At 43.6% G+C, this 23,754-nt stretch overlaps 1 protein-coding gene across 3 annotated transcripts in view; it reads left to right on the forward strand.

The window, feature by feature from the left end:
* Nucleotides 1–23,754, forward strand: part of RASGRF2 (Ras protein specific guanine nucleotide releasing factor 2) — a 318,216-nt gene that overhangs the window by 126,332 nt on the left and 168,130 nt on the right. For all 3 annotated transcript variants that reach the window (XM_056539370.1, XM_056539363.1, XM_056539353.1), the window contains exons 2-5: nucleotides 2,840–2,946; nucleotides 4,719–4,866; nucleotides 16,692–16,781; nucleotides 19,323–19,576. In XM_056539370.1, coding sequence (XP_056395345.1) covers nucleotides 2,840–2,946; nucleotides 4,719–4,866; nucleotides 16,692–16,781; nucleotides 19,323–19,576 — 599 coding nt within the window. The remainder of the gene's footprint in view (nucleotides 1–2,839; nucleotides 2,947–4,718; nucleotides 4,867–16,691; nucleotides 16,782–19,322; nucleotides 19,577–23,754) is intronic.

Genomic DNA, 23,754 nt, shown 5'->3' on the forward strand with positions numbered 1-23,754 from the left:
TGGTTTGCTAACAGATTTGACTTAGAGTCTCAGGGATTATGAGTTCTTCATCTTTATCCCTCCCCAGGTGTTCTGAACTCTACTCCTAGGGTGGGAACCTGGGAATAACATGTTCTCCATTATAAACAGCAGATGCAACACAGTTGTACTCATGTTAGTCAGGTGGAGCAAAAGTTGTAAAGGGTGATGTCTGTTCAGGAACAGTAGATATGCAGGAGTCTGGGCAGTATAGCAGATAAATGGATACAGTCAGATCTGTCATAATTAGGTCATTAATGGAAGTAGCAGAAATGTAACAGCTCTGTAGAGACACCAAATGGATCTTATTGTTTGCAAAACCCTACTGGGCCTTCAAGAGACAAAAATGTGTACATGGGCATGAATCCCAACACAGGGAGCAGGCCGAAATACTTTAAGTAAGTAGACAATAGGGGAGATTTATCAAAGGATTTAGACTGGTTTTTCTTGTCTAAATTTGTCGCACAGAAAGTCGCAGTCTAAATATGTGCGACTTTTCTGCGAATTTTGCTCTACAGGATTTTTAGAACATGATGCATGCAAGTCTATTTTAGACTGAAATGCATTGAAAAATGCATTGGTGCTGAATTTATCAAAAGCGACTTTTCAGCGACAAGTCGCATAGGCTGAAAGTACGCCGAAATGTCAGACCATGTTGGAGAAGGTTTAAATATAGACTAAAGCATAGATCATGCAGTCTGTGCACAGAATTTATCAAGAGCTGTGCACCATTTGATAAAATAGGCGCACAATAGACCAGACTAACCCTCTGTAGTTTGGTCTATATTGATGCGGGACATAGACGACTTTGATAAATATCCCCCAATGCCTTCCAGAAATGGTCTAAATGAGAAAAATGTTCTGCTACATTCCAGCTTTCCCACCCCATAGGTTATGTTGTCCCATATAGTGTCTGCAATGTCTCTACTGACTTAGTTAAAGAGTACCTGTCATGATCTTGTTAAATTTTAAAATCCTCCAAGTTCACAGCACCCATCATGATAAACCACCCCCTGACTTTATTTTTTATTATTTGTTAGTTTTCTACCTAGATATTGCTCTGTATTTCCTGCTCAGTCTCACAGACTGGGAAGGGGTGTTCCCCAGCAGATGTGACATCGTCTGAAGCCATACAGGGGAGAACTTCCTCCCCACATCCCAGAGCAGTTCAGTGGGAGATGAGATGATTGGCTAAGGCTGCACCCCGCACCCCCCATCCCCCCCTCCCTCAGCATTCCAGACTGCATTGGACTTCTGCCAGGCCAGCAGGAGTCTAAAGTCTGTGCGAAAGATGGGATGAATGTGTTCTGGACAAGTAGGGAGACACCTAGTGGCAGCTTTTTTAAACACAAATAAAACAAAGAAAACTTAATTTTTTTAAACAAAGTACATTAGAAAGATTTTTATTTACAATAAGGAATGCAATAGCAAAAATTGTTTTAATGACAGTGCCCATTTACTTGTAATAAGTGTGTCATCGCTGTTTACCAAGGATTGTTCTTTTAGGGATGATTGTTCTATAGTAACAGACGCAAAGCAGCAGATCAGTCACCAAGATGTGTAGAGACTGTTCATGGTTCCAGTACATCTAGAATGTCATCCGGTAGAACACGCTGCACTGTTAATCGAAGTGTTTTTGCCAAAATATTTTTCAAAGTCAGAATAAAGAAACATTCAAGATTTTTTTTACTAGCAGTTACCATAGAGTCCCTGTTGGGATATTACTTTGCTAGTGATTCATAACAATTTGTCACCAGCAAAGTGCACAACCCTTAATGCAATGTAAGGAGACTCTCTTGTCGTTCTTCAGCACCGCTGGCAGGCATTCTTTACTCTAAAACAAATGATCTCCGTCCATACACAAGCTATCATTAAGACTGTGCCAGGGGATGCGCTGAGTTGGAAGCTTCAATTTGTAAAAAGAAGATTAACGCGTGTAAAGAATGAGAGCAGCTATTGGATATATAGTCTTAATTAATTCAGGAGCCACTAAGTCACATCTAATAGCCAAGAAGGATGTTCAAAATGCGCAGTTCCATATAAAATACATACATAGCTTCATTAGTAATTTACTACTAATGTACATAGTAAAATCTCATCCACTATTAAGTCAACCTGAAAGTTGCTCAATGTTTGCATACAGCAAATTGTGGTATTGGAAAAATTCTACATCAAAACAATAATGGGACATTAAAATTTACTCAACTATGTTAGATTTCTGTCTGATACCTGTGCGACGCTAAACATATCTACCCTTGATTCCCTTCTGGTGCTGTTTTGGCAGTGTTGAACCCCAATGTCAGCATTTTCTGGGGTGACCTGCCTCACCATTGATTGATTGAGTGGGCATTTTCTTTGCTTACAGAAGGAACCGACACCGGCAGCACAGCACCAGCAATTGTAAATATAGAAATGTACTCCTATAAAATTGCCAATTTAGCTATGTTCCCAAGATGTTCTTAAAGGAATTCTCCCACGTGTAAAAATAAATGTTTGACAAATGCATGGGACTCCCACTGAGTGCCAGAGCTGATTCCTATGGTTTCTTTCTATCCTCACTACACAACCATGATGAAGAAGTGTCTCAATGGAGTGACAGGTCTGAGATATCTAAGACTTAGCCTCACTGACTCACCACTCAGTACTTCTCAGTGAAGACCAAAAGGAATGTTTTACGCAGACATTTTATAGGTTTTGACATTTGTTAATATTGGGCCTGCTTGGTAACCTTGGTGGCAAATATATTTGTACATATTATGATTTTTTTATTCTGTTTTATAATTTAAGGTTGATATAATATACTGTCATATATTTTTTACAGCATTATTTCACTGTGACCTTTGGCCACGAAGCTCAGAAGCCATTGGAACTGAGATGTGAGGAGGAGTCAGACCGAGATGAGTGGGTAGAGGCCATTCACCAAGCAAGGTATGGCTGTATGGTCAAAATATGGTGATACTATTGATGGATTTTCACTTCCTATAAGGTGCGGTCATGTAAATGTTGATTTTTTTTTCTAATTTTTTAAAAGGAAACCTGTCATCACTGTTTTGCTTCCTGAAACCTGAGTCATTAGGGTGGTCTCCACCACCTTTTTGATAGATCTCTCTATAACCAGGCTAGAAGAGATCTATCAATTAAGGCCACTGGGGTGTGGAGAAGCCACTAAGGACTGCTCAAAGTACTCCTAGTTTAGGCAGCACGAAAGTGATGACAGGTTTTCTTTTAATAAATGTCTTCAAAACTTGGCTTTTTTACATGTTTTTCCGGCCTAGGATTTTTATATTCTAAAAGTGATAAATTTATGCCATATGGCTACCTTTCATCAGGGGCCTATTACATAAATGCCCAAAAAAGAATTCTATCTAAAGCTGAGCATACATATAAAATAGTTCCCGGCTGCTTACTTGTATATTCAATCAGTTGGGAGAGAGAATTCATGGGTTCAGTGGTAGTACTGTTGCCTTACATCGCTGGAGCCTAGTTTTAAATCCCACCAAGAAAAACATCTGCAACAAGTTTTTATGTTCTCCCCATGTTTGGATGGATTCCCTCCATGTACTCCAGTTTCCTCCTACACTCCCTGATCCCTTCATCAGAGGAGACTCCTCCCATGCACAAATAACTGCTCAACTGATCCTTCGAAAATTGAATAAGATATTGCCTCATAGACGCTTTGATTCTTGGGTGGAATATGGAGCCTAAATGAGCCACTGTACAGTGGCACACAAAGGGTTTACATATCCATAGTACAGACTTGTAAGGACTCTGTGTGCCACTTGACTGGCTTTATGCCCACTGTAGATTGTGAGTGAATATGAAAATATACGTATGTATGTTCAATTCACAGAAAGTTGTTTGTGTTCATTTTATGGGTATTTTTAGGGCATGCCGTAGATGTAGCATTTTAGTGGAAGTTTCCACTAAATATCCTTGTGAGACTGAGCCCTTTTAGGTTGGAACTAATTAAAGGGGACCTCCAAAACTAGACATCCTATCCCCTATCTACAGGATAAGTGTCTGATCGCGGGGAGTCTGGATGCTGAGACCCTCAGCGACCTCCTGCCCGACACCCTGGTAATCCACATGCACAGAGCGATCTCAGCTCCTAGCCAGATTACTGTCGACCACAGCCCAAAACTGTGGTTAACATGCCCCCTCCATATGTCTGTATGGGAGATCTGGAGATACACAAATGCTATATATCTCTGCCTCAAGGGGGGGTGTTGACCATGGGCACTCCGAAGCCTAGCACAACATAAAGGTTCAGAACGCTGGGATGGAGTTGACAGGGGTCCCAGCGGTTGGACACTCCCATTCCTCCCGATCAGATAACTTTTTCCATATCCTGTGATTAGGGGATAAGATGTTTGGTACCGGAGTTCCCTTTAACAATACTATAAAAATGTAATTTACTGTAAAACAATTGCAAAATATGTAGTTAATGGAAAACCTGAATTATGACTTCAACTGCAAAACTAAAGGACATCCAGCGACATCCTCAGGATTCGTATTTTGAGTTCACATTGTTTTTTTTTTACTGCTACAATATTTCACAAAATTATTGTGAACATATTACGATGTGTTCCTGAATAGGAATCATTATTTTTTTAGTTATTTTATTTTTTTTAATGTAGAATTATCCTTCAATATATGATAAAGTACAAATTATATCATCTTTTGAGCTTTTTGTCTTCCAGCTATTCAGACATCCTGATAGAGAGAGAGGTCTTGATGCAGAAGTACATTCACTTGGTTCAAATTGTAGAAACAGAAAAAATTGCAGCAAATCAACTACGACAACAGCTCGAAGATCAAGACACCGAAATCGAGCGGCTGAAATCAGAGGTATTTGTCTGTGGAGAACACTTGTTTATGGAATATCTGTCTACTTCATCACTTACAGAAGGGACATAATCAAGCTCTGAGATACAACAAATATGGCAAATGCAAAGACAACCCTACAGTGTCTGCAGAAACTAAGCAAGCAAAATGTATGCCGAACAGTAAATTTTAAGATACCAAGTGTTGATCATATATCATAAATATATTTCGGAAATAAACACCTGGTCTACCAACTAACAAGAACTTACCAATTTATAGGGGTTTTCCAAGAAAATATGCTATGTTGTCTATTGCCTCTCTGTGCGTTAAAAGAACCCAAAATACTTACCTCCATTGCTCCACTGGTGCTGCAGCTGTCAGATCTTCTGTCCCTCACTGCCCCCCTTTCCAAAAAAGGATACCCCATAGTACTTAATAGAAGGGAGATTCTACACATGGGCTTGAGGTGTACTACCACTCCATTCACATGGGACACTCTTATCAGATGCTCTCTTGCCTTTTGTGAATAAAGCGGTAGTATGCCTATATGACCACCGCTCTATAAACCACCAATGGGACCGAAAGAGATAAAATTAACTTTTAAGTTGATGCTGTATTCAACTTACTATGGGCTGTGAGGCGTACCACCATTCCATCACCTGGCGCACTCTAAACCAATCTTTCTAAACCAATGTTCATTTCTTGTGTGAATACAGAGGTAGTATGCCTGCATGACAACCACTCAATAAACCACCAATGGGACAAAAGGAGATAACATTTTCTCTTAAGTTGATGCTTTATTAACTTATTGTTGGTTGTGAGTCGTACTACCCTAATGTACGATGGGATTTAAGGTATTTTACCCAAACTTACGATGGGCTGTGAGGTGTATTTCCCCAACTAACAATGGGCTGTGAAGCATACTACCACTCCATTCACCTGGGGCCCTCCAAAATGATGTTCTCTTGTCTTGTGTGAATACAGAGGCAGTATGCCTGCATGATTACCTCTCAATAAACCCCCAATGGGCCTGAAGGAGTTAAAATTATCTTTTAAGTTGATGATGGGCTTCGGGCTGTGGGCTATGAAGCATACTACCCCTAAATACGATAAGCTGTAAGGCATACTACCCCAACTTGCTATTGGCTGTGTGACGTACTACCACTCCATTCACCTGGGGCACTCTTAACTGATGTTCTCTTGCATTTTGTGAATGAAACGGTAGTACACCTATATGACCACCGCTCAATAAACCACCAATGGGAAAGAGAGAGATAAAATTCACTCTTAAGTCGATACTGCATTTAACTTATGATGGGCTGTGAAAGACCATCGTAGGTCGAGACCATTGTAAGTCGAATCCATCGTATGTCTGGCGACTACTGTATTTTCTTCTACTAACACGTTACCTTTACTATCGCAATCTCCCTCATCCTACACAGGCGTTGCCCATGGGTCATTACCTCATTTCTCTTTTGTCACCTTAGGCAAGGGTCAATGGCCTGACTTTCACAGCCATTTTTTATTGTTACCCCGTACTTGTCCTCCCTCCAGTGTCCTCTGGGCCCCCCTTACACTTCTTCCCCCCCCCCCCCATGTACATATGTTTTGCTATTAGTTATGTTGAGAAGTGTGTAAAGAAGTGTTATAACTTTAAGAAATGTTCCCATTTGATCTTCAGTTGTCATGTGACTTACCATGTCATTGTTACCCAGGAGGTATCAGTGACCAGGTGACTTAAGGGTGACCAATGGGACCCCACCACTGTACAGACTGTTCCATCTGTCACTCAGTAAAGCTACCGTTGTCCGTAACTTGGCCGGTGTTATCCGCGCACGTGAGCGGTAGCAGCTCCACCACGTCAGTCCCCAGCGGTTACGCCTCTTCAGTACAACGAGGAGGAACCAAAGAGTTGCCCTGTGTTGCACAGGGAAAGATTTTGCCGACCGGACCAAAACCGGAAGTTCCCTGGGCCATATTGGAAGCTCCTGCTGCTGCTCTTGTCTCTGCTGTTATCTATCAAGCACCCGCTGCAGTGCAGACTCTGCAAACACCAAAGATTGTCAGTATCAAGTCTCCTGTGCCAGTAGCTGTCAGTATTAACCTGTTAGTACCTGCAAGTCTGGTTGCAAGACTATTCACAACCGGGTGCCCAGGCTGCAGTCAACATCAACAGGCCTGGTGTTCCAGCGTCTGCACCGGTATTCATGAGGAAACCTGTCCACCCTACCTACTATGGAGACCCCTCCACCTTGAGGGATTTCAAAGAGAGGATCCAGAGTTTGTTGGTCTTTTACTCTTTACCTCCTAATCAACAGGTGCAATTGCTCACAGGACAACTCCAGGGACCAGGGCTAGAGGAAGTCCGCACCTGGCCAGCCTCCAAGAAGATGACTCTAGAGCAGATCTTTGAAGGACTGTACCAGGTATTTGAGTCACATTCTCCATCAGAGGTACGTCTCCGTCTGTATGAAAGGCGACAAAAGCCAGTTGAGACCTTGAGAGCATATGCCGTAGCCCAGCAGAATGCCATAGAGACTGTTTAAAAATGAGATGGTATAACCCCCGAGCAGGGCAACAAGGTGTTAATGGATAGATTTATTGATGGGGCCCTTAACAAATGGGACAAAGCCCAGCTGGGAATGTTAGAAGTCCAACATCCCAATTTGTAATTCCCCGCTTTCAAAAGACTGGCTATCTAAGTTATTGAGTATGGGTAGCTTGTGCGCCCCTTACACCCGTTCCCAAACCACTAGGGGCGATAGCCAGACCTATACCACCACTGTCACCAGCCCCCGTCCCAGTGTTCTCTACTTTGCCAGTTACTGCAGCCTCAGAATTGCAGAGTGTTAGGCAGGACATTGAACAACTGACCAAGGCTGTAAAGGAGCTGGCCACCTGGCCTGCTCCCCCTGACCATGAACCACCCCTGCCTAGAAAACCTGTCCCTGCTCCAACCTCCCGCAATCCCAATTACCGCAATCCTCCACCCAATAGACCCTAGGGGACTCAAAGACGCTTTTGCACTTACAGTAATAAGTCAGGAAATTGGAAAATGCAGTGCTGGGATTTAAACGGATTTCCCATGAGGTCAAGGACCGGCCCTCAGGAAGACAGTCATCAGGTCCAACTCCCGCACGACCTGTCAGGACTCTCACTTTATGTCGCCTCCTGCCCCTATGTGAAAATTGTTGTAGAAGGTGTACCATTGGAGGCGTTGATAGATACAGGGTCACAAGTGTCTACTATACCTAAAAGTGTTTTCTATCAGCATTGGGATGCTAGTGTATTGTGTGAGCTTGATGATGTTAACCCAGACATGGATACTTGGAGCCAACCATTCAGTTGGGAGGGCATGTACTTACCGGACAAGGAGTGATTGTAACTAATGTGGCAGATAAGGGTCTGCTGAGTTTATATTGGGGATGAACATCATGAAAAATTGTTTTGCTGAAATATTAGATGCCTTGCATGCATCTCTTCCCCATCTTTCCCCTTCAGGCCAGCGGGCTGCGCAGCACCACTTGAGAGTCCTACAGGTGGAGCAGAAGTTTGCCAACAAGCAAGGTGAAATCTGCCGAGTACGAGTTCGACATCAGGTCAGTGACCTTATGACCCAACACGGAAACCATCATCTGGTGTTGTGCACGTCCCGGAGTCAAGAATAGGGACTATCAGGCCCTGCTGGAACCTATACAATTGGAAGATTATCCTCTTGTTCGAGCTGCGAGAAGCCTTGTCACTGTCACCAACAGGAGAGTCCCGGTGCGGTTAGTAAACCTGTCTGATTCTGCTACTGTCTTACCCAAATACACTCTTGTAGTCCAGCTGTACCTCCTAGAGTCGAAGGACATTGTGACAGAACATCTGGTGGCCCGACAGCGTGCAGCTCAAGTGGCCGAAGTATCCAGTGTGAGCCCTCCAGAGCCCTTGTGGGTGCACCTCCAGGTTGGAGACGACACTATCCCAAGGGACCAAGTCAACGGAATCATCAATGTTGCTAAGAGGTACCATGAGGCTTTCAGCATGCACCCCACAGACTTCAGACAGACTTTAATGATCCAGCACCGAATCCTCACAGGTGACAGCCCACCTAACAAGGAAAGACACCGTCTGGTCGCGCCAGGCATGTATCAGACTGTCAAGAAGATGCTGGCCGACATGAAAGAGGCAGACGTGATTCAAGAGAGTCAGGGCCCCTGGGCGGCGCCACTTGTCCTGTTCAAGAAGAAAGACTGAATCATCCGCTTCTGTGTCGACTACAGGAAACTGAATAATGTCACATGGACGCCTACCCGTTGCACAGGAATGAGGAGTCACTCACAGCTCTCGGGTCTGCTGCTTACTTCTCCACCCTGGACTTAACCAGCGGAGGACCGGGAAAAGAGCATCTTCGTGACACCCATGGGACTGGTCGAGTTTAAAAGTATGCCGTTTGGGCTGTGCAATGCCCCTGCTACGTTCCAGCGTCTGATGGATAGGTGCCTGGGCCATCTGAATTTTCAAAGTGTCCTATTGTACCTGGACAATGTCATTGTGTATTCCAAGTCCTACCAGGAACACCTCAGCCATCTGTCAGACATCCTTCAAGTCCTAATCAAGCATGGATTCAAGAGTAAACCGTCAAAGTGTAATTTGCTCAAACCTCAAGTCCATTACTTGGGTCATGTTGTCAGCGCAGAGGGAGTTCAGCCCAGTCCTGAAAAGGTGGAAGTTGTCATGGCCAACCCCACACACAATAAAAGATGTCAGGAGCTTCCTGGGATTTGCCGGCTACTACCGCCGCTTCATTCCCCACTTTGCCCAGATTGCAGAACCCCTCACAGCTCTCCTATGGGGTATGGCGAAGGAGAATAATAATGGAAGAATGACGATTGAATGGGCCGAAGAGCAAGAGACAGCTTTCCGAGCTCTTAAACATTTGTTGACAGAACCACCCATCCTGGCGTATCCAGACTACAGTCAGCCATTCCAGCTATGCACTAATGCTAGTTTTGAAGGTCTGGTAGCTGTGCTGTCCAAAGTCCAGGAAGCACAAGAGCGAGTAATTGCCTATGTGAGTTGTAACCTGCGAGGAGCAGAGAAGAACGAAACTAACTACAGCTCATTCAAGTTGGAAATTCTCGTCCTGGTATGGGCCATGACCGAAAAACTCAAGGACTATTTGGCTGCCAATCCATTCACTGTCTACACGGATAACCCGTTGGCTCACCTGGACACTGCCAAGTTGGGTGCCATCGAACTGCATTGGGCTTCCAGATTAGCCAATTACAGTTTCACCATCAAGTACAGAAGCGGTAAGGCGAATGTCAATGCCGATGTACTGTCTCGAATGACCACCGGAGGAGAACCACCTGTCGAAGACGTGTGGGAAGATGTGGAGATGCCCTCATTTTATCAACGGTTCGTGAACCAGAATGTTGTGACCGCCCTTATGGATGATGAAGCCAGGTCTGAAAAGGTTAAAGAAGACCTATACACCTGGAAGACTCTTCAAGACGAAAGTCAAGTCATGGGGGATCTGTAATACTACCTTTTGGCAAAGAAGGTACCAACCCGTCTACGCCGGGTGACTGTTTGTGCACAAAGGACTGTTGTACAAAAATTCTTTGGATCTGGTCTCTGGTGATCGACTTCATCAGATTCTGGTTCCCAGAAGAGACACGGCGATGGTCCTCAACGCATACCATGACCAGTTGGGACACTTTGGAGTCGACAAGACCGATGCTGCTGTCAGGTGAAGATTCCATTAGATCGGAATGCGGAGTGACATTGAGAAATGGTGCAGTGAATGTGCAGTCTGTAACGTCACCAAGAATGTGCGCAAGGACGCAAGAGTACCCCTCCATTCCATCCAGAGGGAAAGGCCCAACCAGTTGGTCACTCTAGACCATGTCAAATTGTCTCCTACCTGCTCCTGGTATACTTATGCTCTCACCATGGTGGATCATTACTCCAAATGGGTTGTCGTTGTACTCGTCAAAGCCCCCACAGCCAAGACAGCGGCCTAGATGTTCTACTCCAATTGGGTGCCAACCCTTGGGTGTCCGGAGTCTGTCCTAATGGACTGAGGAATGGCCTTCGAGGCCCAACTCATCCAAGAGTTATGTCAATTCCATGCCTGCAAAAAACTCCGGACTACCGCTTACTACCCCCAGGGGAACAGGCTCTGTGAGCGCATCAATCAAGTCTTTATCCACATGTTGCGAGCAGCTTCTGTGTCAAGACAGGAAGAATGGCCCTGAGTGCCGCCCGAATTACTGAAGATATATAACAAAACAGTCCATTGTTTTACAGGGTATACCCCTTCCTACTTGATGATGGGGCGACATGGGCAGCTGCCTAAAGACCGGACATTTGGGCTCCAGACCCCGTTCAACAACTCTCCGCAAGCCTCACTAGAATGGGTCTCTGACCACCAGAGAAGGATCCAAGAAGCCAAAGGAATTGTCAGCAGGAAGATGGGTGAGGCTCAACAGAGACAACAAGATGACTATAACTGTCATGCCTCTGCCAAACCACTCCAATTGGGTGATAAAGTCTGGCTACGGAAGTTTCCAAGGATCAACAAGCTAGCCTCTATTTGGGAGACAGAACCGTACATGTGATGGCCATACCCTATCCTGAGTCTGATGTCTACAAAGTACAAAAACCTGGGTATGAGCCACAAGTCGTATACCGGAATCAAATGAAGTTATGTCTCAAAAAAAAAAAAAAACTACCAGTGCTCCCAGCGCCACCTTCTTCAGCTGTCAGACCTGTGAGAGAGTATGTCCCGGGCGAGGGAATCCACCCATCTATGGATTTCCCCATGTTTTCTCCAAATCAGCCTGCGATCTTCTGTGTCTCATCAACCCCGGGGCTGGTTCGACCAACATTAGTCTCTACAACAGTCCCAGCCTTGTCACTGTAGGCTGCGGCCTACACACCAGTCCCCAGAGTGCCAACCCTGTCCCCAGCCTCTCCAGCACAGCTGCCAGCGACTCCAGTTCCAACTACTCCTGAACTAATACCAGCTCCTGAGTTCGCTGAGAAAGAGCCAGCCGCATCTCCGGATGTCCCGAGAGCTCCAGAAATCTCAAGAGTTCCAGATTCTCCAGAGGGGGTGTCGCGCAGGTCCCAAAGGTCGACATAAGGACAAATACTAGCTAGGTACAGAGAGTAAGTTGCAGTTACCATGTATAAAGTTGTTGGTATAACACATAGTCTAGTATAGTCAACTTACAGAGTGTATTGTGTATAGACTAATCATACTGTATGTAACAATTAGCTAGGACTGTAGCCAAAATGAATAACCCAGTTGACAGATGTCAAATGTATATATGTCTAATCCTTTTTCCTGTCCACGTGTACAGGGTACTATACTGGTCAGAGGATTCCCCTGATGTATAAGTCAAACATGCATAGGGACAGAGTACAGTATGTAAAGGTAACCTTGTTGCATAGTGTAAAAATATGTATAGAGTTCTGGGGAGAAGTAGCTTTTGCCGATGGGCCCCAGCAGCTAAGGCATTGGGAAGATAGCTTTCGGCAGTCCAATGCACAACTTATGTGTTTCAGTGTCTAAAATGTGTTACCTGTGCAGTTACAAGGGTAATGAATCCCACATGTTTACAAATTTATTCCCAAAGGCTCATGTATTGACATTTTTTCTAAAGTGCTACATGGATTAATCCCCTGTTGTTGATAACTATCCAGACCTGTGAAGGACATTCGATATTAATGCCCCAGGAACTGTCAGTCTAGGCCCCAGTGGCCACTTGTTATCCGCCCTCCAGGACTGGGCGCCGAGTATGGCTGTGCTTAAGTTTGTGGTAGCCTAGTATGGGAGTTGTTACCCCCATGCCCTTGCTGCCCTGTCAGGCAGCCTCCCTGCAGTGTCCCCTGGGCCCCCCCCTTACACTTGTCCCCCCCATGTACATAGGTTTTGCTATTTGTTATGCTGAGAAGTGTGTAAAGAAGTGTAATAACTTTAAGAAATGTTCCCATGTGATCTTCAGTTGTGACTTACCATGTGATTGTTACCCAGGAGGTATCAGTGACCAAGTGACTTAAGGGTGACCAATGGGACCCAACCAGTCTCCCCCATAAAAGCCCTGGGAGGAGTCTCTTCACTCTCTTTGAGCTTAGAGCGCTTGTTGCTGAGATCCAGTGCAGTCGAGTCTAGGAGTGTGTCTGGAGTCATAGGAGGCCTCAAGTCAAGTCCTGCAGCCACAAGTCTACAAACCTGCAAGTAAGCTAAAGTCACAGCTTAGTCTACCTCAAGTCAAGTCTGTCACTGTCATCTATAGTCAAGTCAGTGTGGCCTGCACTAAATTGTCCATATCTACTGCAAGTCCCAGCAAGCCCTTAAGGTCTCTGAAGTCACTGGTCACCTCCGTGGGCCTGGCTACACTGTAGAGACTGTTCCATCTGTCACTCAGTAAAGCTACCGTTGTCTGTAACTTGACATCGGAGTCATTATTGCCCCCTGTGTCTAGGTCAGGATCCAGCGGTATACCTTCGGGTGGTATTGAGGCTAAACCATGCCCTGGCGTCACGAATACAAGTGGTTAATGTCATCTGCCCCTAGGGTAATTCCATCTGCCCTCACACACCCCTTACTACACAACCGTTCCCTGTCAGGTCCCTCAGGATTTGCGCGGATTTGTATGTTATAACAAAGGATGTATTGTTGTTGTAAGTGCAGAAAATGAAAACATGATGAAAAATATGCGGTTTAGGGGTAATTTAGTAAAAGCCACACAGGCCGCATGTACTTAGATTAATTTCTTTAATCTTTCTTGTGGCTGGTTCTGCTTTACCACATTGTGTTGAAGCCAAATGAAAATTTTACAAAACTTTCCGCTGGGAATCTGTCGTGTTTATTCTCCTTTTGGGAAGTTAAAGATTATTCCATATGAATGATTCTATTATGGAAAATAATCGTTTCAATTCCCCAATACTGTACTCGCGTAGATTACAGTTGTAGAAAGAACAGAACAAGACACATTACATTTCATTTTGGATTTCCTGATGTTATTGTGTTGAGTGAGAGCTGTGGGAATATATTAGGACATACGCAGCTGGAATAGTGTTATACCCATGGGGCACAAATAGATGACCAGAGGTTCAGTCTGAAATTGCCATGACAGCCCATGAGATTGGTGTTTGTGAGATTATTGGTTGTTACAGTATAGAAATCAACATACATGCATGGCAGGAGAAGTAGTATAGAATTTTATTATTTTTTAACCAACCCAAGATGCTTTTAGTTTTAACCAGTTAACACCTTCTGCCGTACATGTACAGCAGTATTGCTTTGCATGCCCTTTGACTGCCATCTGCCAGGCATGCTGGGAGTTTTAGTCTTGCAAGAGCTGGAGGCACATTGTTTGAAAACAAAAAACACTGGCACTAAAAGTAAATAAATTTAATTCTGGCCATTATTCATCAAACAGTGTGTCTCCTGCTGTTGCAAAACTACAACTCCCAGCATGCCCGGACAGCCAACGGCTGTCCGGGCATGCTAGGAGTTGTAGTTTTGCAAGAGCAGGAATCACACTGTTTGATAAATACGGAGGTAGAGGCAAATAAAAAATGGAGTAAATAAATAAAAATAAATAAATAAAAAATTTTAAACAATTATAAAAATTGTTAAATTTTCAAATAAAAAAAACCAAATTTACTTGCTGCATGCAGAAGCTATAAAAATATAATATTTATCCCACAGAGTAAATGCTGTAGATGAAAACAAAAGTCACCAATGCCAGATTTTGGTCACTTCCCATTCCAGAAACATGGAAAAGCGATCAAAACGTCCAGTCTAACACAAAATTAAAAACTAAAGATCGCTGTGAAAAAAATAAGCCCTCACGTGACTGAGTAGACAGAATTTTTAGCAGACGTTTTAGCAGAGATTTTTATGGTATGTATCAATACACCCTTGTCATGGGCAGTATATTTTTTGGTGGGGGGAGGGGAGTGGCAACCCGCACAGTGAACAATAACATTAGTGTGAATAGGTCTTGCGTCGACCCGTTCACACTGCGGAATTTCAGTGGTGGACAGTTTTGTTGCTGAAATTGATCCACGCGAAGAAAGAACATGTTCATTCTTTGCGCGGAGGTCCGTGAGCCCTGCATAGCCATCAATAGCTGTCAGTATTTCGGCAGCGACCGCCAGATGGAATCTCGTAGAATTCTGCGAGCGGAGATTCTGTTCACATTATGTAGTGTGAACATACCCTTACAATGCAAAAATGAAGTGCCCTGAGATCCCTGTGGACCCTTGGTCATGCTTAACCTACTTTTTTTTTCAGTTCGCTCTACAAAATGAACATTCTACTAGCTATGTATGTTCAAAATACTAAGATGCACACGATAAGTTAGTTGTGATGTCACCATGATTTTTAAGGGGTAGTTCTGTGATTTACTTATTTTTAAAAACTCTTACCTTCCTCGCTTCCATGCCACTGCCAGTATGTGTTGCTTCTAGGTTTGGGGACATGATGTCACACCCCTTTCAGCCAATTAGTGGCTGAGGCGGCGCATTGCAGCAGCCGCTAATTGGATGAGTGTGTGAAGTTATGTCACCAAACTGCCCTTGCATATAATGGAACTCCATGATACCAGCGGCAGCATGGGAGGGAGGAAAATAAGAGAGCATTTTTGTTTTTTACTCACCTCCCCCCTGAACAGTTTTGGAGAAGAAGTTGAAGGGGTACTCTGGAGAAAAAAAATGCTGCCACCTCTGTGTGTGTCAGAAACTGACCAGAGCAGGAGCAAATCCCCATAGCAAACCTTTCCTGTTCCGGACAGTTCCTGACATGGACAGAGGTGTCAGCAGAGGTCACTGTGGTCAGACAGAAAAGAACAGCTCAACTTCCTGCGGAGCATATAGTAGCTGATAAGTACTGGAAGGATTAGGATTTTGAGATAGAAGTAATTTACTAATTTGTGGAGCCAGTTGATTTAAAAAAAAAAATTCCCCCAGAAGTACCCCTAATCACTGGACCACCCTTTTTAAGGGTGAAATTACAGGGCGGCTGGCCCCATGCAACGCACACATTGCGCACTGATTATCAGCCGCATTCTGGTCGATTTTTATTTGCCAGAAACAGAAGTGGGTCCAAAACACAGAAAAGGTTGGAAATGTTTACAATATACTTTTTGTTGGTGCTACTTCTGGTAATAGTTAAAATAATGAGGATATGTGTGTTATTATGTGCATCTGACTTTTATTCCTAATAAAATGTATACGTTTGTTACTAAAATACTGAGTATTTGGGTCATTATTATAAATATCCTAAGTGTCAACCCAACTGCATTGGAATTCTGCGCAGAGTTTCTGCGGCAGCAAAGTCCCATTGTTTTCAGTGGAATTCGGCCGTGCTGTGCACACAGCAGACTTTCCGGGCCAGGTATTTCTGGCACGGAAATTCTGATTTCCCTGTCTGTAGAAAGAATGAACCTGTCCATCTTTCTGCAGACTCAGTGCGGAATGCATATTCCTCCTTATGCCAGCGCCTGCAGTCTGCGAAATGTCCGCACGGAGATTTTCTGTGCAGACATTCCCCGATGTGAACATAACCTAATACAAAACGTAAACTTCTGGAAAGCTTATAGGGTATGATTCTTATTTCCAAATCTACAGGATTGTCTATGTGTTGAGGATTTTTTCCAGATTTCACTCATTGCTAGTAAAGTCTATGTAATGTGGAATTTTACAAAAGATTTGAGGAGCATGTCTGTCTGGGCGTGGTTAAGCATTTTAGTCTGATACAACATGTTATGGGGAAGACAAAATGCTTTGAAAAAAAAAAGGATTTGAAGAATGAAATAAGTGACTTATTATGTTCTGTCTTCCAGATTGTGGCCCTCAATAAGACAAAAGAACGGATGCGTCCTTATCACATCCACCACGAGGATGAAGACCCGGATATCAAGAAAATAAAGAAGGTAAGGCAACCACAAGAGCTCTTTACACTCTACTGTTCTCTGGATCTTTAGGGGTCCCAGTGATCAGACTCCCATTAGTGAATATTTAAAAAAAAAAAAAAATGTAATTAAGTTTTTTAGTTTTTAGTTTTTTTATTTATAGCTACAGGAAATAATGCATTGAGTGTAAGTGAATAAAATGGTTAGGTTAGAAAGCGATGTAGAACTAAAACGAGTGCAGAACTAGTGTGCTTGGGAATGAGATATTCAATTGTGTAGCCATAATCTAATATTCTGCTCATCATAGTTGATAACAAAGACATCACTTGTGTGTAACCAAGTTTTTTTCCTCTATTGTCTCACAGTTATGATTGCAATGCATACATCAGAAAGGCAAGCAAAAGGTTGTCTTTGTTCTCTTCTGCTCTTATCGCCTACATTCTTTCTTGTCTTATTTCCATGCCCAGGATAATATGCTGACCAAGATAAGCCGGGTGTTTTCTTGCTTTTACCGGTATACTGTTATCCAGTATTTATTATTTATCGAATCACTATAAACAAAGCTTATTTACCATGTGGTTTTCGGGTACAACATTCTGTGCCTATTTATTTCTTAATATATCTTTGTAGCGGTTAAAGGGGTACTCCGCCCCAGGACATCTTATCCCCTATCCAAAGGACCCCTGGGATTTTGGCTGCAGCACCCCATTAATGATGGGCGATACAGGGGCGGAGCATTGTGACGTCACAGCTCCGCCCTCTTGTGATGTCACAGCCTTCCCCTTTAATGCAAGTCTATGGGAAGGGGCGTGGTGGCGCGATGCTCCGGTCCCTGTATCACCCGTCATTACGCACAGAGCGAGTTTGCTCTGTGCAGTAAGGATAATGGGGTGCTGCAGCCGAGATCCCGGGGGTCCACAGCAGCACCCCCCGCGATCTGACATCTTATCCCCTATCCTTTGGATAGGGGATAAGATGTCCTGGGGTGGAGTACCCCTTTAAAAATCCATTTTCACATTCAGCAGCTTAAACATTAATAATAAAAACCTTGTCTGTCTTCAGCCAACACTAAGAAAACATCTGCATACTGTTGTATTTTTAAGCGCAATGTAAAAGTGGTGGTTGAAGCCAGTCACCTATGTCTTTGCAGGAGATTTGGAGCTCTATGTGAGAAAAAAATATTAAGCTAAAAAGCCATCTTAGGAAATGAATCAGCTCAGAAATTTGGAACCATAAAAGAAAAGCGTAGGGTCACCTTGCCGTATTTTGCAAATTTGCTGCTGCATATTTTTTCTACCCATTAAAGTCCCACCCTAAAGAAAAACTAGACATCCCTTGAATAATCAGGCTGGTAGCATCCACTGATGGCCACCACTGCAACCTACCTTTTTTTTCTAGGCCCAGGGGTATAAGTATAGGGGTGCATAGGGTGACCGGGCCCAGGGGTTAAGGGCCCATATGGTTTTTCTTTTATTTATGATTAGACCAGCACTGTAAGTGAAGAAGCATTATAGCTGGGGACCCTGTTAAAGATTTTTCAGCATCTTCAGGTTACTCCACTGCTTAGGCCACCAGGTATACTACCTTTACAGCTCCCAGTATGCCAATGAGCCCATAGACTGTCAAAAGGATGGCCTCTACTGCTTAGCTGTCAGTGGGAAGAGTGTTTAGGTTCATGCCTCTTTGAGAACGGAGCAGGGGTGACCATCCTCTTGACAGTTCATAGGCCTATCGCATGATGGTATCTGCAGAATGCCAATGAAGAGTTACCACACCTGCTTTAAACCCATCTGAACCAGTGTTAACACAGGCTGATTACACAGGCCGGGAATGCTCATTCCTGGTAATTCACCCATGTAAAAGCTCCATTGATCAGCCGACGAACAAGAAAACACATAACTCTGTGTAAAGGAAGGACCTGCAGCTGACAGTGTTGAAATTAAAAGGATGCAAGAATGACCCTGAAATTGTTGGTGGGGCCTGTGTGACCTATGTGAAGGCTCAATAAACGAGCACCGATCAATGAGATTATCAGGACCTGCTCGGCCCTTGTATAGAGGCCTTTTGTAGGACAGTACACTTTGTTCGCAGACAAATAATTGACTAGGTACAGCAGTGTAAGGCTTGGTTCACACGTAGTTTTTTCAGTTTTTGGTCAGTATTTTAAACCAAAATCAGGAGTGGATCTGAACAAAGAAAAACGGTAATGGAAATTTTTTAGTTTGTTTTGGACATTCTCCTAGTTTTGGCTAAAAATACTGACCAAAATACTACTTGTAACCCAAATAATAATGGCCATCCATTTTTAATAGCTGTTGGCTGGACATTGTTTTGGCTGACATCTAGCTCTCCCCATCACAAGAACATTTCATATGGTGAAGCGGTCATATGTTCTCAGTGGTAAGCTGCTGCCAGACAGCTCTAGCAGTGGCTTATCACTCTGAGAACAAAAGGGAGAGTTGGGAGTCGCCCATATGATTTGGACAGTCGGTCCTGCTGAAGTTGTCACACTTGTTGAAACATTTGTCTACACTTTAGGGTTGTGTATTTATGTTTATCCAGGTCCAAAGTTTCATGCGTGGTTGGCTTTGTAGAAGAAAATGGAAGACAATCGTGCAAGATTATATATGTTCTCCTCATGCAGAAAGTATGAGGAAGCGGAATCAAATAGTATTCAACATGGTGGAGGCAGAGGCAGAATACGTTCATCAGCTTTATATCCTTGTGAACTGTTTCCTCCGGCCCTTGAGGATGGCTGCAAGCTCAAAGAAACCACCCATCAGTCATGATGATGTCAGCAGTATATTCCTCAACAGGTAACAATGCCTCTTCCCCTACTGTCATAAAGTACACTTTACTTCACAATGGTCACATGAACCATAAGCAGTCAAAGGAATAATATACTATTTGCTCCCTTAAAGGGGAACTCTGGTAAATAAGTACTTATCCCCTATTCACAGGATCCTGTGGAGAGGGGATGAGTACTTACTGTATGTACCGGAGTTCCCCTTTTATGTTCCATAAGTGTCTGATATGCAGTAAAAAAGGTGTTCTTCCTAGCTGTACCTCCTATAGGCCATGTGTTATTAAATGGTGTCTCCATCAAATATGGAATGCATAGATCCATGCCCCAATCTTTGTGATTGTATGAATATGTACAAATCTGTGCATCATGAAAGAAAACGGGCCCATTGATGGTGGAAGAATAAAGGTAAAAAAATTTAAACCTAGACAAGAAGGGATAGTGGGTTTCGATAAGAAAAGTTAAATTAAAGGGGTATTCCGGCTTTAGACATTTTATCCCCTATTAAAAGGATAGGGTATAAGTTGTCTGATTGTGGGGGCCCGCCGCTGGGACCCCCACACAATCTCCCTGCAGCACCCAAATTATGTGCAGAGCTGCATCTCCAGGCTCAGAAATCGGAAGTTTCCGGAACTGGAGACGTGACGTAACGTGATGTCACGCGCCCTCCCTTCATGTCTATGGGAGGGGGAGTAATGGCCATGAAGGGAAGGGACGTGACATGATGTCAAAATGGGGGCGTGGTGTACATCACGTCTCCAGTCCCGAAAACTTCAGGTTTCTAAGCTTGGAGACGCAGCTCCGCACATAATGTGGGTGCGGCAGGGAGATCACGGGAGGTCCCATCGGCGGGCCCCCCATGATCAGACATCTTATCCCCTATCCTTTAGATAGGGAATAAAATGTATAAAGCCGGAATAACCCTTTAAGTAAATACCTCTATATCTGTTGAACAACATTATGCATTATGTTTTTGGTACTCAGGGGTACTCGGTGAAAAACAATTTTTTTAAATCAACTGGTGCCAGAACGTTAAAAATCGTTTAAAAATCTTTACCCTTCCAGTACTTATCAGCTGCTGTATGCACCAGAGGAAGTTCTATTCTTTTTAAATTTATTTTCTGTCTGACCATAGTGCTCTCTGCTGACACCTCTGTCTGTCTCAGGAACTGTCAAGAGCAGGAGCAAATCCTCATTGCAAACCTATTCTGCTCTTAACAGTTCCTGAGACAGACAGAGATGTCAGCAGAGAGCACTGTGGTCAGACAGAAAAGAAATTTAAAAAGAGAAGAACTTCCTGTGGGGCATACAGGAGCTAATAACTACTGGAAGGATAAAGATTTTTAAATATAAGTAATTTACAAATCGGTTTAACTTTCTTGCACCAGTTGATTTAAAACATATTGTTTTTCACTGGAGTACCCCTTTAACAGTGGGTATCAGTTTAGGCTAAGTTCACATCAGCATTGTACTCCATTCCATTTGGGATTTTTTTTGTCTTCCGCTTAACGGACCCTAATTGATTTCCTGTCAATGGGGTCCTGCTGGGTCACTTTGACTTTAAACGGGGTCAGTCGAGTTTCTCTGAGGTGTGCATTGTATCACCGAAGTTAAAGGGGTACTGCCCCTAGACATCCTTTGGATAGGGGATAAGATGTCTGATCGCAGGGGTCCCACCGCTGGGAACCTCTGTGATCTCTCCTGCAGCTCCCCAAGTCATCTGCTGCATGGAGGGAAGTCTAACTTCGCTCCGTGCACCAGATGACAGAGGGTGCTGCAGGAGAGATTGCGGTGGTTCCCAGCAGCGGGACCCCCGCAATCAGACATCTTATCCCCTATGCTTTAGATAGGGGATAAGATGTCTGGGGGTGGAGTTCACCCCTTTAAGCATTGAAAAAAAATTGCTATTTGCTGTATTTTTTTCTCCACTCAAGTACAGTAGTTTTAATGGACTTAGCCAGCGGAGTTCCTCTTAACAGAGCACAACGCTGATGTGAACTTGACCAAGGGTCATAGTCCAAAGTTCGTATTTTTACGTAAGCTGTCAATACCTATAACATATTATACTTAGTACATAAACTACACTAAGATACAGTATTTTATAGGTTTGTAGTAGTCTATGCTGTATTTAGGATCCCTGCATGTGCATGAGACCTAAGCCGGTGTTTCCCAACTAGTGTGGGGAAACACTGGTCTAAACTAGAGCCTTTAGATTCAACAGTAGTAGGGCCAAGGTCTCCCATTATGGCAGTCGGTAAGGATGCCCACCAATCATTTCTTACTTATCCACTAGATAGGTGATAAATGTTTCTGAATAGAATACTCTGTTAAAGTGTTCCTGTCATTACCAAAAACTTTTTATATAATGTAGTAACATTCTATGTATATTTGTAATATACATAGGTTAAAAGTGTGTATATTTTTGTCCCTGCAGCTATTGCTTGTTTGTGTCTGTGAGGAGACCAAATACAGGAAGTGTGGATGGAAAAGCAGGGCTCTGTGCACTGAGAACAAGCAGGGCTCTGTGCACTGAGGATAAGCAGGGCTCTGTACACTGAGAACAAGCAGGGCTCTGTGCACTGAGGACAAACAGGGCTCTGTATACTGAGGAAAAGCAGGGCTCTGCACTGAGGACAAGCAAGGCTCTGTGCACTGAGGACAAGAAGGGCTCTGTGCACTGAGGACAAGCAGGGCTCTGTACACTGAGGACAAGCAGGGCTCTATACACTGAGGACAAGCAGGGCTCTGTACACTGAGAACAAGCAGGGCTCTGTGCAGTGAGAACAAGCAGGGCTCTGTGCACTGAGGACAAGCAGGGCTCTGTATACTGAGGAAAAGCAGGGCTCTGCACTGAGGACAAGCAGGGCTCTGTGAACTGAGGACAAGCAGGGCTCTGTGCACTGAGGACAAGCAGGGCTCTGTGCACTGAGAACAAGCAGGGCTCTGTACACTGAGGACAAGCGGGGTTCAGTACACTGAGGACAAGCAGGGCTCTGTGCACTGAGAACAAGCAGGGCTCTGTACACTGAGGACAAGCGGGGCTCTGTGCACTGAGGACAAGCAGGGCTCTGTGCACTGAGGACAAGCAGGGCTCTGTACACTGAGGACAAGCCGGGCTCTGTACACTGAGGACAAGCAGGGCTCTGTACACTGAGGCTCTATGACAAGCTTCCGGCTCACACAGCAGGATTATTGACAAGGCAAGAGACCTGCTTGTCCACCCACACTTCCTCTATTTGGTCTCCCCACATAGACACACAGGAAATAGCTTCAGGGACAAAAATATACACATTTTTAGCCAATGTATATTACAAATAAACATATAATGGTATATATTTATTTGTAATATACATTAGTACATTATATAAAAAGTTTTTGCTAACGACAGGTACACTTTTAAGTCTTACTCTAGCCACGTTGCTTACTTTACAGAGACATAATAATGGCTCCTAGCGTTTGAAATGTCGATGACATTGTGTTAGTTATAAAATGGCAGAAGGAAAAAATTTGTCTGCCATAACTCTAATAAACCTGACTGGATAAAGATCGGTATTACACTACTTATCTTGACTTTCTTATATTCACATTAATGAAGACAGTCTTTCTTTATCTTCTTCCATGTCTGCGGAGCTTAGCCTGGAAACATGACTGACATGATAGAATTGTCAAACACAATTGGTATTCTGAGAAATGTCATCTGAGCGGAGATTTGTGTAATAATCCATCACCAATCCCAGTGATTGAATCCCACATTGCTGTGTTTGCTCATGAAGGGAGCCTTTTATCTGCTATGGCATTTCTTCTGGCTTTCTTTATTGTGTGGTTAGGTGGGGGGTTGCTTTTCATAGATCTTCATAAAACATGTGAGATAGTAGGCAACCTCCTATAGCGTGGGCATAATGTATATATTTTTCCTGTTACATAGCATATTTTCTAATTTTTCACATTATTCCTAGAGATTGATGCTGCTTGCATCTACTGTATGTCTAATCCTATAAAGACTGATGTTGAAGAACAGTTCAGGAAATTGTTCCCCGTCATAAAATGACAGCTAAATTTGATTATAAAATACTTGTTTGCATTTTATGTAGTCAACTTCAATATTTATTAACTTAAACCGCCTAAAGGAAAGGAATTGATGTTCATAATCGAATCTAGTAATGTCCAGTAATAAAAAAAAAGACAGAGATA

The sequence above is a fragment of the Hyla sarda genome, chromosome 1 (assembly GCF_029499605.1).
Source record: "Hyla sarda isolate aHylSar1 chromosome 1, aHylSar1.hap1, whole genome shotgun sequence".
NCBI classification, from domain to species: Eukaryota; Metazoa; Chordata; class Amphibia; order Anura; family Hylidae; genus Hyla; species Hyla sarda.